Source organism: Sinocyclocheilus rhinocerous, unplaced genomic scaffold (genome assembly GCF_001515625.1).
Source record: "Sinocyclocheilus rhinocerous isolate Xijiao unplaced genomic scaffold, SAMN03320098_v1.1 scaffold1132, whole genome shotgun sequence".
Classification (NCBI taxonomy): Eukaryota; Metazoa; Chordata; class Actinopteri; order Cypriniformes; family Cyprinidae; genus Sinocyclocheilus; species Sinocyclocheilus rhinocerous.
Window position 1 is genome coordinate 22,169 of NW_015639512.1, and position 15,651 is coordinate 37,819.

At 36.5% G+C, this 15,651-nt stretch overlaps 2 protein-coding genes across 3 annotated transcripts in view; both read left to right on the top strand.

The window, feature by feature from the left end:
- Positions 1-4,118, top strand: part of LOC107751287 (acyl-CoA:lysophosphatidylglycerol acyltransferase 1-like) — a 16,239-nt gene extending 12,121 nt beyond the window's left edge. Inside the window, exons 2-3 of the mRNA XM_016566961.1 lie at positions 3,351-3,457; positions 3,581-4,118. Of these exons, the coding sequence (XP_016422447.1) occupies positions 3,351-3,457; positions 3,581-3,732 (259 nt within the window). The 3' untranslated portion in view covers positions 3,733-4,118. The remainder of the gene's footprint in view (positions 1-3,350; positions 3,458-3,580) is intronic.
- Positions 4,119-8,686: 4,568 nt separating this feature from the next.
- On the top strand, positions 8,687-15,414 carry LOC107751289 (serine/threonine-protein kinase Nek2). Of its 2 annotated transcripts, XM_016566966.1 has the most exons (10): positions 8,687-8,955; positions 9,025-9,136; positions 9,489-9,706; positions 11,001-11,241; positions 12,259-12,341; positions 12,486-12,612; positions 13,063-13,285; positions 13,968-14,022; positions 14,141-14,217; positions 15,127-15,414. In XM_016566966.1, the coding sequence occupies exons 2-10, from the start codon at positions 9,041-9,043 to the stop codon at positions 15,336-15,338; spliced, it is 1,332 nt and encodes a 443-aa protein (XP_016422452.1). In that variant the 5' UTR covers positions 8,687-8,955; positions 9,025-9,040; the 3' UTR covers positions 15,339-15,414. The 2 variants fall into 2 exon arrangements, with proteins under 2 accessions (XP_016422452.1, XP_016422453.1); XM_016566967.1 differs by lacking the exons at positions 13,968-14,022; positions 14,141-14,217 and having other exon boundaries at positions 8,688-8,955.
- The last annotated feature ends 237 nt before the right edge of the window (positions 15,415-15,651 follow it).

The window sequence follows — 15,651 nt, forward strand, 5'->3', positions numbered from 1 at the left end:
TTAAAATGTGGAGCTTTACACACCAGTTTACGTTAATGTGCAATCCTTTTTTAGCCTAGCACTATACTGTTATTTATGCCGACTGTATGAATTCACTATATATATACAGTATATATATATATATATTTACTGCTGTCTGCGGGAAAGGGAATGAAATAAGCCTAATGGTTAGAGAGTCGGACTCGTAACCCAAAGGTTGCGGGTTCGAGTCTCGTACCGGCAGGGATTGTAGGTGGGGGGAGTGAATGTACAGCGCTCTCTCCCACCTTCAATACCACGACTGAGGTGCCCTTGAGCAAGGCACCGAACCCCCAACTGCTCCCCGGGCGCCGCAGTAAAAAAAATGGCTGCCCACTGCTCCGGGTGTGTGTTCACGGTGTGTGTGTGTGTTCACTGCTGTGTGTGTGCACTTTGGATGGGTTAAATGCAGAGCACTAATTCCGAGTATGGGTCACCATACTTGGCCACATGTCACATCACTTTCACAACTGAAAATGATATAGCTCAAATGAAAGCGGAGTATCCATAAACATTTTTGTGATGGCATACAGTACAAAACATTACTTTTTTTTTTTTCAGTCTATTCTGACAAGACTTTTGCAGTTCTCACAATTTTAACAAAATCATCCTGAGTTTTGAACAAAAAGAAAGAGTTTGTAAAACCTTCAAACATGGCATTACGAAAGCTTGTGGGATGCATCAGTAACGTGACATGACAAACGTGTGCGGTGCTTATCTTTATGGAGCTGTATGTCCTCTTAGTGTGATCTGATGCACAGATCTGTCCTATAGATGGTTCTGGGTGTCTCGGGTGACTTCTGTTCCCAGGGCTCTTATCTCATGTTATTGCCAGGCATTTTCTGAAATTTGTCCCCGAGGGCCTTATTACTCCACACCTATTGATTTGTGTGTGGTAGATGGAAAGTGAGCTATAGATGTACAGTATGGATGGATGGATGTAAATTAATGAGTGAACATCTTTGGTGGTACCAGAGATTTAGAAAGTAGTCATAATAATAATAGTAATACATAGAGTTCTCTTTAAGTAATATATGATGGGAAAGATTATACACTAAATGTCCATACATGGTCAATAGGGGTTTTGCATTAATTTCCCCCATTTTTTAAAGGGGTCATATGATGCGATTTCAATTTTTCCTTTCTCTTTGAAGTGTTACAAGCTCTTGGTGCATAAAGAAGATCTGTAAAGTTGCAAAGTCGCATAGAGGAGAAACAATAATGTACAGTATGTGGAAAATAATGTGTTTTTTTAACCTTAAACCGCATAAACACATTTCAATACATCAAATACACAAAATAATGATCTTTTTAGCAACATCATATGACCCCTTTAAAATATATCTATTACAAAAATGCTGTTCTTTTGAACTTTCTATTCATCAAATAACCTTAAAAAGGTTTACATGATAATAAGCAGCAATATTAATAATAACCGGAATATTCAATATCAAAAAATGTGTCTGGAGCATCAAATCAGCATATTAGAATGATTTCTGAAAGATCATGTGACACTGAAGACTGGAGTAATGATGCTGAAAATTCAGCTTTGCATCACAGAAATAAATTTCATTTTAAAATATATCCAAATAGAAGTTTTTATTGTAATAATATTTTACAATATTGCTGTTTTACTGCATTTTTGACTGTATTTTTGATTATAGATATATACTTCACTTTCGATTAACAACATATTTGTAGTAGTTTTTACATATCAGTCTTTATTCTCACATCAGCTCATTTCAACCTAATTTAATATCCTTTTGATAAGCAGGATTCTGCTTATGTAAATGTATTAATGTAAGTTTTTGAAAAAACAAATTGTACCAAAGGAAGGTTGTTAGTTAAGGAAACAGTAAAAAAAAATGCAGTTGCAATTTACAGTCTCTCAGTAGTGATGCACTATCATAGCCTAATGTGAATCTACTGTATTGAACTTGGTTAAAAAATGACTAGTACAGTAATTGAGGGAAGTCGACTGTTTCTTAAACAAAGGGAAAAGCAGAAGCTGGATCAGTCAGGAAACTCTAGTTTCACGATGTTGTAATATTGTGCCCAATCACATCCTCGCTGTACTGTTTGTTTTCGTGAGACACGTTTGCAGTCAGTCGTGTGTTTGTACGTCTCCGCTGTCTGTGCAGAGCTCGGCCAGTGTTTGAGCAGAAAACTGCTGTCATCAGATGAAGCGTCTCATCAGCACAAACGCTGAATCTGTCACGCTGGTCGCGGCTCAAAGCCTAAAGAGCTGAGCGCTCCACTTCACCGTGCTAACTGTGGGAGATCTGATGAAGACTGGGAATCGGGATCATTTTTGCTCCATGCTCATCTGTTTTTTCAGTGCCTGTCAGATTTTCTCCTTCAAGCTATCTTCATTGCCTCCCTAAATTACCTTTTATGCTGTTTTATGCTTTTTATACTGTTCTCATTTAATTAGCCCCTCTGTCTCGGTGTGTTTAATATGCTAACTTTACTCCCAACCTATCAATTTGGCATTGTTTTTTTTGTTTTTTTCCTAAATGAAAGAACGGGACAGTATTGGATCAGGAGGGCAACATTCGCTCAACATGTCTAAACTGGTTATAATAATAATTATTATTGTTGTTGTTGTTGTTGTTATTAACAACAACAGGATAATTACTTTTATTAACAAAATGTTTATCCAAATGTACAGATAAACTGTGAATTAATGGTTAAAATATATTCAGTACTGTGTATACAGTAAACGCAGAATCCATGTTGTTAAATATTATTATTATTATTATTGCTTACTATTACATTTAATAATATTAGTATTTAATTAACAGTTAATTAACTAATTTTTATTTACTATTTATTTTTGTCATATTTATCATTTTTTTAGTTTCGTAAATATATATATATACATATTAAAATGTAGTCTAAATCTATATTAATTAATAATTGCAAATTAATGGACTATTATAATACAATCTATGTTACTACTACATTCTACATTTAAAGTAGTATTTTATTTTTGTAAATACATTATAATGCAGTCTAAATTGTATTCTTATACAACATTAATATGCAGTTATTATTGTTTATAATAATTGCAAATTATGAATTGTAATATAACAATATTGATATTTGATTGATTATTCTTAGTAGTAGTAGTAGTACTGGTGCTGCTTTTAATATATTTTATTCCCATTTAAGTTTTGTAAATGTGATAATTATGATTATTATTAATCTTGGAAACGAATGACTTTAGTCTCTAGAATGCTGTGTTGACCAATGGTCAGTATAGTTTTATCATTTTGCTTTTGAATGTCTCTCAGTTCTGTATAACACATTCTTATTTGTTATATTTTTAGGACATACCCCATACAGGACGTCCCAGTAGAATCAGAGGCGCTGGCAGATTGGCTATATCAGCGATTTGTGGAAAAGGAGAAACTTCTGGCTCACTTCTACAAGACAGGTAGTTTAAATAACGATCGAATTACTAGAGATCTAGTTTCCCCAATCTATTGATTTGTACATATTCATCCTCCAACTAAAACCAAACTTGCTGACGAGTCTCCATCTTTCCTTCATCTCGCAGGAGCATTCCCTCCACTAGAAGGCCAAAAAGAGTTGGTCTCCCGAAACATGACCCTTGACAACGTTTGGCTGTTTTTCGTCCAAACGTTCGCCTTCGCCTCAGGCTACATGTGGTACAGCATTCTACATCACATCTACTGCTGGTTCTTCTGACCGCTCTGAGGAGAGCGTAACGTGCAGGATGGAGGGGGAATGCCAGAGACCAAGAGCCCTGATTGCCATTCTCCTCTGCCGGATGGTTGAATGTACCCCGCAGGACGACTCCAGTTGCTGTATCCGATCGCGGTCCAGACACATCCACCCAATCCCAGCTGCCCGTGCAGACATGCGTTTATCCTTTAGATTTGCGTAGAACCAGTTCAACATGTTTACACATGCGCGCTCACATGCAGAGAGAAGATTATGCACATCTAAATGTTTACTCGTGCGTTTTTTTTTTTGTTTAACTTTGTTTTTACTTACAATCAAAATTAGGCTCAGGAATAAACCAGAGATAGATCTGTCACGTCCTGCCACGTGAGGCATCCCCCCCCCCCCCTTTTTTTTTTTAACACCACGGTCCCACCAGTCTTTATTTCTGTCCTTTAGTATTTAATGATGCTCTCTGTGGTAACAGTATCAGATTGCAGGGGGGGGGATGTGGAGAGACTGGTTTGATGGCACTGACTACACAAAAGACAACAGATGCCACAAATGGCATTTTTAAATGAGGGTTGGGGGTTGTCTTTTTGAAGCTTTTCACACTTTAAATGGATAAGTCTCAGTCAATCAGTAAACACCTTTGGTAAAAGCGCAGTAGTCGGGTGTAAAGTTGGCGGCAGTGTTTACTCATAATCTTAGTGAACGGGGGAATTAATTGGCAGTTTGCAGATAAAAAAAGTTCACCCCAGCTTTGTTTAGAATCTCCAAGGGATAGGACTTTCAGGTTTTTCAGGGAGGCCTATGGATGGAGATGTTTGGTTTGGGGATGTTATGATCGTTATTTGTATTTCCTGTGCTTGAAAAGTTGAGTTTTTTATCGTTAACTCCCAAACAGGATGACTGAAATTTTTTTCAGAGACCGCTGTCCTCTTTGGAAGAGACTCCTCTGGCCTTCATTGCACTATGAATCCTTGTCACCCCCCAACGGAAGACCCTCGGTTGTGTGCTGCCCTCATGTCATTTCTTCCTCGTGGCCGTTTCGTCTCGCGTTGACTGGATGCTGTTTTCCGTGTGTATTGTCAGTATTGAAAGATGTTTACACTGACTGAAGGGGGATTTGGTTTTGATGACGTGTGGGGGGGGGATTTCCAAGACGAACCTGGCTCTTGTTTTAAAACAAGGAGAGAACTTTACACAATCAATGCCATACAGACACATCCAAGCGCACCACATGACTGCCACACGACTGATTCGATAGGACAAACACCCCTCACTTCCAAAGTTTTGCAAATATTAAGCCATATGCTTATCTTCGGGTCAAAAGGGGGCGGACATTCTACTGACTGAACTTTTGTGTTCGTTCATTGTCCTAAAAAGGTTTTAATTTGTTGGTTTTTGAGTCTCAAACTGGTCTCATTTCTGTAAACGCGACAGCATAACCTGCCTGCGTGATTGTGTGCGACTGCCCGTTGCTTTTTTTTCTATTTTTTTTAGACGCACATAATGTCTGGTAGCTTCATGTTATTTCAGAGTGTTGGCAAATATCTGTTTAATAGTTGAGATTTCACGTTCTCTTTCCTCATTCTGTGGTTAATCTTGTACAGAAAGGAGTCCAAGCTGCGGTCGCTCTCCACGTTTTTACTTCTGAAATATCATGAATGTTTAAGAAAGATGGAGGAGGAAGCAGTAAGGAGCTTCTGTCTCGGCAGGTGCTTACGTTTCTCTCAGTATCTGAGCATCACCTCGTCTGCCGTTTGCCGTCTTCTGCGGCGATCGCGTGGGCGCATTTCTGTTCGTCAAAAGAAACAATCTTAAAAACTGCTGCCACGCGGAAGGGATCAGAGGCGTAGATTCGATTTTGTGCCGAGGTACAAAATATTTTAGACTATCTTGAGGAAAATGGAAACGTTCTCCTCGAGCTCGAGACAAAATTGCGTTTTTCATGTGTGAAATTGGATCTGTTTGTGTGTGTTGTCGGTGGGGAAGAATGCCGTGCTCGAGTCCGTCTACGTGCTCTCATCGTGTCGGAAGGGAATATATAGGCGAGGTCCAGCAATAATGTACTCGAAAATAAACGCCCATGTTGTGGCGTTCTAAAGAAACGATGCTTAGATGTACAAATTGGACATTTGTAGGTGAAAACATTGTCATTTCCCCCTTTAACCGAAGCCATGTCATCTGTGAAAGTGAACTTTGTTTCTATAGCTTGCCAGATTGAAATGTGAATGACGCCAGAAGACTAGAGCCAAGTTCGATGCGGACTGCATTCAGAGCAGGCTACGTCACCGGGAGCTTCACCGCGAGGATCTCAGATGCCAGGTTCCTTGTCTCGTTCTCGCTGTCTGTCAGATTGAGACGTAACATTGTTTTCCTAAGTATGGTTTTATGTTTTTAAAACAGGTGTGAGATATCTCTATATATTAGCAATTTAACCAAATTACAATAGAATGGTCCATAATTTTCATTTTGTACTCCTGTTTCTCTTCCTAGCTACCCAGCCATTTTACAACGCACAAATTAATTGTGCTGGAATAAAAATCATGCGCAGCAGTGACCCACGGGCTCTTCTCTGAGTGTTATTGTTCATCGGAATCATTCTGATCAGGCGTTTAAAGTCGATGTGAATCGCAGTGTTTGTTCTCTGGATTAACATGCACCAATGAATCATTCACAGTCAAATTTGGATCATGCGTTAGATCAGTTTTGATATTTAAACACATGCCTGTTGTATGTTGTCCTTTTCTTTCTTTGCTGGAAATGGTGTTCTTGGAAGCCCTCAGAATCAAATGCTAACCTATATCAGATGAGTACACACATACTTCTGAATGTTTAAAAGTGGTCCTGACTGACTACAGTGATTTTTTCTTCTTCTTCTCCACAAACCTTTAGCTTTTGAATGATTGTATTAATGCCTTTTTAAATACTTTATAGCAAGACGCTTGAAAATATAACATGGGAAATTAAGATGGAAGAAGAAAATAATAGCTCATTTCCAAAGACAAGGGATTACATTTTGAGGGGTCATGTCATGGAGCAAAAATGGATTTAATATTTCCAGATGCCCATTCTGTCCTTTCTTTTATGTGGCCTTTATAAGGAAGAACATTTGAAGCACGTAGATGCTCATAAACTAACCACCTGTGCCTCGTAATTGAATTTAGCTCAAATAATGCATCTTTCCCAATGAAATGAAGTTATCTCCTGTCTTTCTGGCTATATGTGCAAAGCTCATATCCTGTAAAGGCTTCTAGAGGAAACAGGGGAAAGGGCTTTAGGTGAACTTTGGCCCTGCCACACCCAGACCCGTTGGGCACGATAAACACACTGCTGCCACCAAGCGGACAAACAGTCAATTTACAGTGTACAATGCATATAACTAATCAGAATTAAGTTTTGATATATTTACGGTAGGAAATGTACAAAATATCGGTAACACTTTCTATGAAGCCCATATTTATAATACATTATAAGGGTTTTCTTAAGGCATTATAATGAATGCATAATGCATTATAAAAAAACATATCAACTCATGAATAATCATAACAACAGTTATAATACATCATAATACTTACGTATTTGTGGTTATAAGTTTAAGAGTATGATTATTTATAACACACAATGAACACCATATTAAATCTACTTCATTTACAGTATAATGGACTGTATCATATCTTGACATTGTTTATTTAAGATCTGCACAGTATCTTAGTACAGCTTGTGAGTGGTTAGATGTTGAGTGTTATTTGAGTGTTTCCTGTGGAGCTAATGTTAATTCATTGATGTGAGCTTTATACTCCAACTGAAAAAAAATGCAATGTTTTCTATGGTTACATTTTATTTTGATGGTCCCCTTAATCAATCGACTATAAGCAACTTTGCAACTACATGCCAACTAACTCTCATTAGAGTATTAGTATGCTCAAGAATGGTAGAATCTAGTATGGTAGAATAAGTTGACGTACTTGCAAAGACACTTATAGTCAGTTTATCTGTTGGTTGACCATCAAAATAAAGTGTTAGCAAATATTTACAGTAGCAGACATACTAATACTCTAATGACCGCTAGTTGATATGTAGTTGCAGAGTCACTTATTAACAGCTGTTTAAAGGGTACCATCAAAATAATCAAACTGATGTTACAATAAAAATAGTTAAAAGCAAATGTGTCATATTACACATTCATCTGATCTGATATCTGATCTTATGGCTGTTTGAGAGAATTTTTTTTAATTATAATTACTACTACTACTTATAAGTGAAGTAGCATAAGAAAATTGGCAAGATATGAGACTTATAATACATTATAACTGAGAAATATAATCCATTGTAAAAGTGGATGCAACGTGTTCATTGTGGAAAGTGTTACCAAAATATCTTAATGGAACATGATCTTTACTTAATATCCTAATGATTTTTGGCATAAAAGAAAAATAGATAATTTTGACCCATTTATGTCAGCCAATTTATGTTGGCTATCCACCTTTTTCTTCAACGCGAAAGTAAGCCTATGGGTGAGACTTCCGGTTCATTAGCCGCTATAGGTAAATAACCAGGAGAATAACGTGCAGTAAACGGTAAATCTGGTTGCACTACAAACCAGTGTGTTCATAATTAAGATAATACATTAAAATAATATGATAAGACAGGCCAACTTTCAATATCAAGCAGCAAAACAAACAGTTTTTGTTCAGCTAAAAATAGCTGGACGGGAGGTGGACGCAGAGACCGGAAGCCAGACCCATAGAATATTCCAAGAAACGTGTCCAAAAATAAGATGGGAGAAATTCTAACTTATGATTTAAAGTTAAAATGTTTACATTTAGTCATTTAGCAGACGCTTTTATCCAAAGCGACTTACAAATGAGATGTTTACATCAAGTTTAGTGTTTACAGTTCCGTTTTAAAACGTAACCGTCAATGTTTACTCTTTATACGCAGCTCTCGCGCTGTCCCTTTAAGAAATACTCTTCCCGCGCGTTCTCGCGGTTCTTCAGCGCTTGGCAACGTGCACGCTGTGTCCTCATACGGACCAATGAGATCACCGCCAACGATCGAGTCCAGCCAATCAGAATCCAGCGTTTGTGCGCACGTTTGAAAATCAGCTTGCTTGCTTGTTTCTCGTCTGTTTGTTTCTCAACACAAACAAGAGACTAACGTTTTTAAAACTAAAACGCATACAAAACAATACAAGACACCGGAAGTTAAGCACAAAGGACGAGAAGTGAATGTGTTACGGTAAGTGAACTGAATGAATGAATCCTGTTGAGTTTGTACATGATAAATAATCGAGCTCTGTTGTGTTAGACCTGCTGTGTGCACGATGCCATCCAAACCTGAAGACTATGAGGTGATGCTCACCATAGGATGTGGATCTTATGGGAAATGCCAGAAAATCAGGAGGAAATCAGATGGAAAGGTCAATAAAATACAGCTTGAACTCTGTTTACATGAACAGTATGGTATTGTTGTAATGTACTTTTATATTAGGAGCCTAAATCAATATCAGAAAATGAAAAATTATTTAGATATTTAAGTAACACTTTTTTTGAATGTCTGTGTTAGATAACAAAATATCAGTTGATATTACATAGCACAAAGTGTAGCATTTGTTTTTAGATGCTGTTTGCTGTGACATTTTGTGTTCTAGTGCAATAAAATTCATAGTTAAGTGAAGTTTAAATAATTTAGGGTACTGTGAGTTATGCCATTGTAGTTATTGGTGTCTCCTCCAGCTGGTTAATTTGGACCATGTCATCTGATCTCCTTAGATTCTGGTTTGGAAAGTGCTGGACTATGGCACCATGGCCGAGGCAGAGAAACAGATGCTGGTGTCGGAGGTCAATTTGCTCCGTGAGCTGAAGCACCCAAATATCGTCCGATACTACGACAGAATTATAGATAAGACGAACACAACATTATATATAGTGATGGAGTACTGTGAGGGTGGAGATCTCGCCAGTCTCATCAACAGATGCATCAAAGACAGGTCAAATTAAGCTATTCAGGGCTTCTACAGGTCTTAAAGTCTTAATTCACCCTTTCACAAATAAAGGCCTTGAAAAGGTCTTAAGTCAGAGCAGAAAGTGGTCAAATGGTGAAGTTGTGGTATTAAATGTTGCATGCTTTGCTTAAAGGGGTCCTATTATGCTTTTTCAACTTTAGTTTGTAATGTTGCTGTTTGAGCATAAAAAAGATCTGCAAAGTTACAAATCTCAAAGTCCACTTCAAAGGGAGATATTTTATTTAACAAAAAACTACAACGAATGACTCATTTGGACTACAACGCATATTTTCCGGGATTTGTGATATCACAAATATCGACGAATGGGACGAGACCTGGTTGAGCTGCACTAGAGAAGGCAACGAGTGTTATCACTATGTCAGAGACACGCTAGCTTTCTCAAGGCAGATGAACTTAGAGTGGTTACAATCATCCGGGTTTAAGTCGCGCTTAAATTGATTTGATTTTGACGCATTATTTACACTGAAGCTTGCAGGTGGCTGTGGTAAGGGGCATGACATTTCCCGACCAGGCGCCGAGTGCTGCCAATTAGGGTTGTGACGGTGAGGAAAATTTCTTCCTCAGCATTTATGTCTTGTTTTCTAATACAAATATCTAAACATTCCTAAATCAAGATGCATTTGAGGTGCAAAATGAATGTCTGGTGTTTTGAGAAATTAAAAGCGAGTTTGTTTAAAATAAGAACAAATATCTGTGAATGGAGAATGAAAACTTGTTTAAAGACGTGTTTCCTAAGTCCACTTGCAGATATTTGTTCTTTTCATAAACTCAATTTTGATCATTTTCACAGAAAACAAGACTTGTATCATTTTTCTTCTCAAATAAATGTATCTGGATTTAAGAATATTTAGACATTTGCCTTGATAAGATAAAAACTGAGGAAAATAAGACGATAGAATATCTAGAAGAAGAATATCACTTTTTTTGCAGTGTGATCAGAAGGTACCATAAAAGTTATTTCCATATTTCTAGAAGTTGGGAGCAGAGCTATTCAAGCCTCAAGCTATTTTTTGTTAAATAAATTAAAAAGTAATGAAGATGTATTAGCAACACTTCAAAGTTTAAAAATACAACTCAATCACATTTAGAAAACACATTGACATACTGTGTTCCAATAAATGTATTAGTTTAAATTTTCTTCACTTGGTCTTAACGTCTTAAATTTACCTCCACAAAACCTGCAGAAACCCTGCTACTGGTATTTTGTTGTTTAAGCTGTTTTCCTGCAATGTTTGTTTCTTTTACATTGTCTTTGCAGACGATACCTGGAAGAAGAATTCATCCTGCGTGTGATGGCACAGTTGTCCCTGGCTTTAAAAGAGTGCCATGGTAGAAGTAACGGCAGCAGTACAGTACTGCACCGTGACCTGAAACCCGCAAACATCTTTTTGGATGTCAAACAGAATGTAAAGCTTGGTGATTTTGGTTTAGCTCGGATACTGAACCATGATACAAGCTTTGCTAAAACATTTGTCGGAACTCCATATTACATGTCGCCGGTAAGTGTTCTTTCATCTTTCATTTAAATGTGTTTAAAAGAGAGAAGATAGAGATCACTGGGATTGTGATGAGGGAAAATGGGTAACCCATAGCTGAAAATTAATTTATTAACCTTAATGTCATTCCAAACCTCTACACTGACTTGTTTTTTTTTTTTGTTTTTTTGTTTTTAAACGTTGAACAATTTTCACTCAGTTTCACTCAATTAAAAAGACATAGCAAGCAACATTGAATTAAACATGAAATTAAGTAGAAAGGCTGAAATAGTATTTTCTTGTAAGTTGTACTCGATTAATCTTTATTTGACTTTGAAAAATCAGTTTTTACAGTGTATAACTGAACGCAAATACTAAGCGAACACAAACAATTTTAATTACCATTTGACTATTTTGGGGTACGTAAAGATACATATGTGACCCTGGCCCACAAAACCAGTCATAAGGGTCAATTTTCTGAAATTGAGATAACTAATTAATTTCTTAGCAATGCATATTACTAATCAAAAATTAAGTTTTGATATATTTACGGTAGGAAATTTACAAAATATCTTTATGGAACATGATCTTTACTTAATGTCCTAATGATTTTTGGCATAAAAGAAAAATCAATAATTTTGACCCATACAATGTATTTTTGGCTATTGCTACAAGTATACCCCAGCGACTTAAGACTGGTTTTGTGCTCCAGGGTCACACATACATATATATACATATATATACACAATATCTTTTACGTACTGCAGAAGAATTTTAAATTTTGGGTAAAATATACATTTAAGTGCATATTTACTGACAGATGTTATTATACACTGATGGCATATTCTGCTTTTTGACCCAACCCTCCTGAAGAACCAACCTATCTAAACAAGTTTCAAAATGCAGAGAAACTGTTGTTAAATGATCTTGTCATGGCATGCATAAGTAATTATTTGTGCCATAGTTTCATCATTATATTCTTTACTGCCAAGACTTGGCTTTCTCCGTTTTATTCATATTTTCCACCTTTTGTATTCACAGGAACAAATTAACCGCATGTCCTACAATGAAAAATCAGATATATGGTCTTTGGGATGTTTACTTTATGAACTATGTGCTTTATCGTAAGTATACATGTGTTATTGACCTTCTATTTTTACTATGATTACACCTCAGTTACATAAAGGCTGGTTGTGTGATTATACAAAATAGTGAAACTTAGTTATATTCGTATTCAATATTGAGTCTTTTTTTTTTTTTTCCCCAAGTCCCCCATTTACAGCATACAATCAAACAGAACTGGCTGGAAAAATCAGAGAAGGGAAGTTCAGAAGAATCCCATACAGATACTCTAATGATCTGAACACAGTTCTTTCAAAAATGCTCAACTTAAAGGTAAAGTCGTTTTTGTCAGAAGGCCAAAGTCAAAGTGAATTTGAATTCCAAGGGTCACTGTTAACTGATTAAACACTTGCTGAATTGCCACTGTTGGTCAGTTGTGTGACTGCGTAATGAAAATGAAGAATTGTAAGATTTGAATTGAATATAGCAAGCCTGACAAAAAGTTCAACAAGCTTCCACTGCACTGCTTTCCTATTGATATTCTATGTAAAATGTGCTGGACAAATGTGGTGATCAAGAAAAACAAAAAATCAACTTATACTAAAAAGACATGTCTGTAGACCTTGTTAGATTGCCCTGCTCTTTTTATTTTGTTTTGTTTTTATACACAAAAATGCATTCTGTATAAAAGGCCCTGCGTTATTGTTAGAATCTCAATTAGGCTTTTCCATTCACATTGCCTTGTGTGCTGTTTGGTCACATTGTGGCTGGCTGTTTTGTTAGGACTATCTGAGGCCCTCGGTGGAGTCCATTCTGCAGAACAGCTTGATCTCGGGCTATGTAGCCCAGGAGCAGAAGAGGCTTCAGGAGAAGCAGCGGCGTAGATCAGTAGACGTAGAGCAGCCCAAACATCCAGAGCCGTCGCTTCTAGCAGAGCTGCGGCTGAAGGAGCAGATTCTACGCGAGCGTGAACAGGCCCTCAAAGAGCGAGAGCAGAGACTAGAGCGTAAGTCTACTCTGTTGTATTAGGCCTCTTTACACCTGGAACTAACATCTGCCTCCAATCACAGTTGGTCGGGTGATAAACATTGGGATACTTAACCCCAGATGAAAATACGGTTTTACAAATAAATAGGGATCATTTCAAAAATTCAGTAAAAAACATCAGTTGTCATCATTCTAAAACCCATAATGCTTTTGCTGATCTTCGAAACACAAATGAAGATATGTGGTGAACCATGCTTTCTTAACATCCGAAAACTTCATTGGTTCTTGTGTGTCAAGCAAGTACATCTGAGCTTCCGTTTAACAAATTTGATGTGCTCTATGTATGTGCATTGATGAACTTTTATGAAAAGTCTAAATTAATTCTGTTATTAAATAAAGTGATAGTGTCTCTTCAGAAGACTGTGATTAAACCACTCTATTCATATAGTTTACTTTTACAGTGTATTTCACCAAATTCTGGTTGCGTGGGCTTTCAATGGGCCAGAAATCTTTCCAGGTTTCAATAAAAATAATCTTCATTTGTGTTATGAAGTTAAACGAAAGTCTTATGGGTTTGGAATGACATGACAATGAGTAAATTATGTCAGAATTATCATTTTAGGTGAACTAACCCTTTAAATGCTGCTAATTGGCAAGACCTTGTGTTTAACCTTTTTTCTCTCTCTTTTTTTCTCCCCCAGAAAGGGAACAGGAGCTGTGTGTCCGAGAGCAGCAATCAAATGAAAAGCTGGCCAGGTAAATATATAGCCTTCTTTGCTGAACTGGTCATATGAGTGCATATGAAAGCTACAGCTACTGAGCACTTGTTCACATATGGTAATGTTAATAATATGTCGTAATTGTTCTCTGACAGAGCTGAGAGCTTGTTGAAGGCATATAATTTGATCCGGCAGCAGAGGGCGCTGTCTCTACTCAGTGCCAGTGACACAGGTATGAAACCGTTTTTCTGTATAGAAATTAATGCTGTTTAAGATGATTGAACATGTGTGTATATATATATATATTTTTTTTTTTTGGTCTTATTTCAGTGTAATTTCAATGCTCAATGTTAGTGCCTGGTATTTGTTTATATATGCTACTGGTCAAACGTTTAGAATAACGTGTAACAGCATTACATAATTTAATTACAAAATAAATGTAACTTAAATCCATTGCATTTACTGAGAAAAAATGTGTAATTAAATTACAGTTACTTTACATGAAAATGGTAACAGTTACAAAGGGGGTTACATCTGAATAATTTCACACATAAATATTTAATTGATTTCTTTCCCAAATTGCATTGACCGCTCTAAAATGAGAGACACCAATATTTCAGGAGTTTAAGACACAGAATAAGACATGCTTATTCGATAACTGTTTTATTTCCTATTTGTGTTTATCTATATGCTTTATTTTTTAAGATTAACTGTTTTTTTTCCCCTAAGGCATCGTTAGATGCCAGTGTTTCCTGTCATAGCTATGTAAAATTTTGATTTAAAAAATGGTATCATAGCTATTAAACTGTCTTTTTATGACTTTAAATCTGTATTTAACCTCAGAACAATCTCAAAGTAAAACGAGGTGCTAATGTCTGATTTGTGGTGGCTGTGCGTTAAAATTAAATTATTATAATAGTCTCAGTTCAAGTGATGAAAGATTTTGAAAGTCTGACAGTAATGAGGCTAACAACCAACAATTGTGAAGGCTGAGGAGGGCAGTGTGCAGCAACCAGGAAAGCATGACTGAATTTAGTCTTTTTAGCCAACATTATTTGGGTTAAAGATCCTGTAATGAAAGAAAATACTTGTATATATTTACCTTTAAAGCATGAGAATGTCATAATTCTGTTTTTGACAGAGAATGAAGAGAACATCTCTCCGGGAAAGAAGAGGGTTCACTTTGCAGGAGATGGCAAGGAGAACAGCAGACCTGAGAGCAGACTGATCACTAAACCTCAAGAACATTGTCTTGTAAAGAGACATCAATGGGCTAACATGCATATACCGGCTCTTGGTGAAGAAGAAAAGATTTATTCACCAAAACCTAGAGAAATGCAGGGCATCCGCTAACCATGAACCACAATGTACTACTGAAAGTGGTGCATTAGTCTGATCAAGTCAAGAGTATATATATATATATATATATATATATATAATTATTATAATTTTTTTTGTATGTTGTGTACATTGGGAAATAAGATTTCTGCTTTTATTTATTTGTAGCATTTGTACAGTACAGTGGAACAACACTTCATTTTTGGTCATAACACTGGATTATTTTATCAAAGATAATGTGTTGTATTGTCATTTTATAGATGTTTTATTACTGGGATTAATGTTTTATTTGGATATACTGTTTTATTAGAATAAAGGGTTGATAATA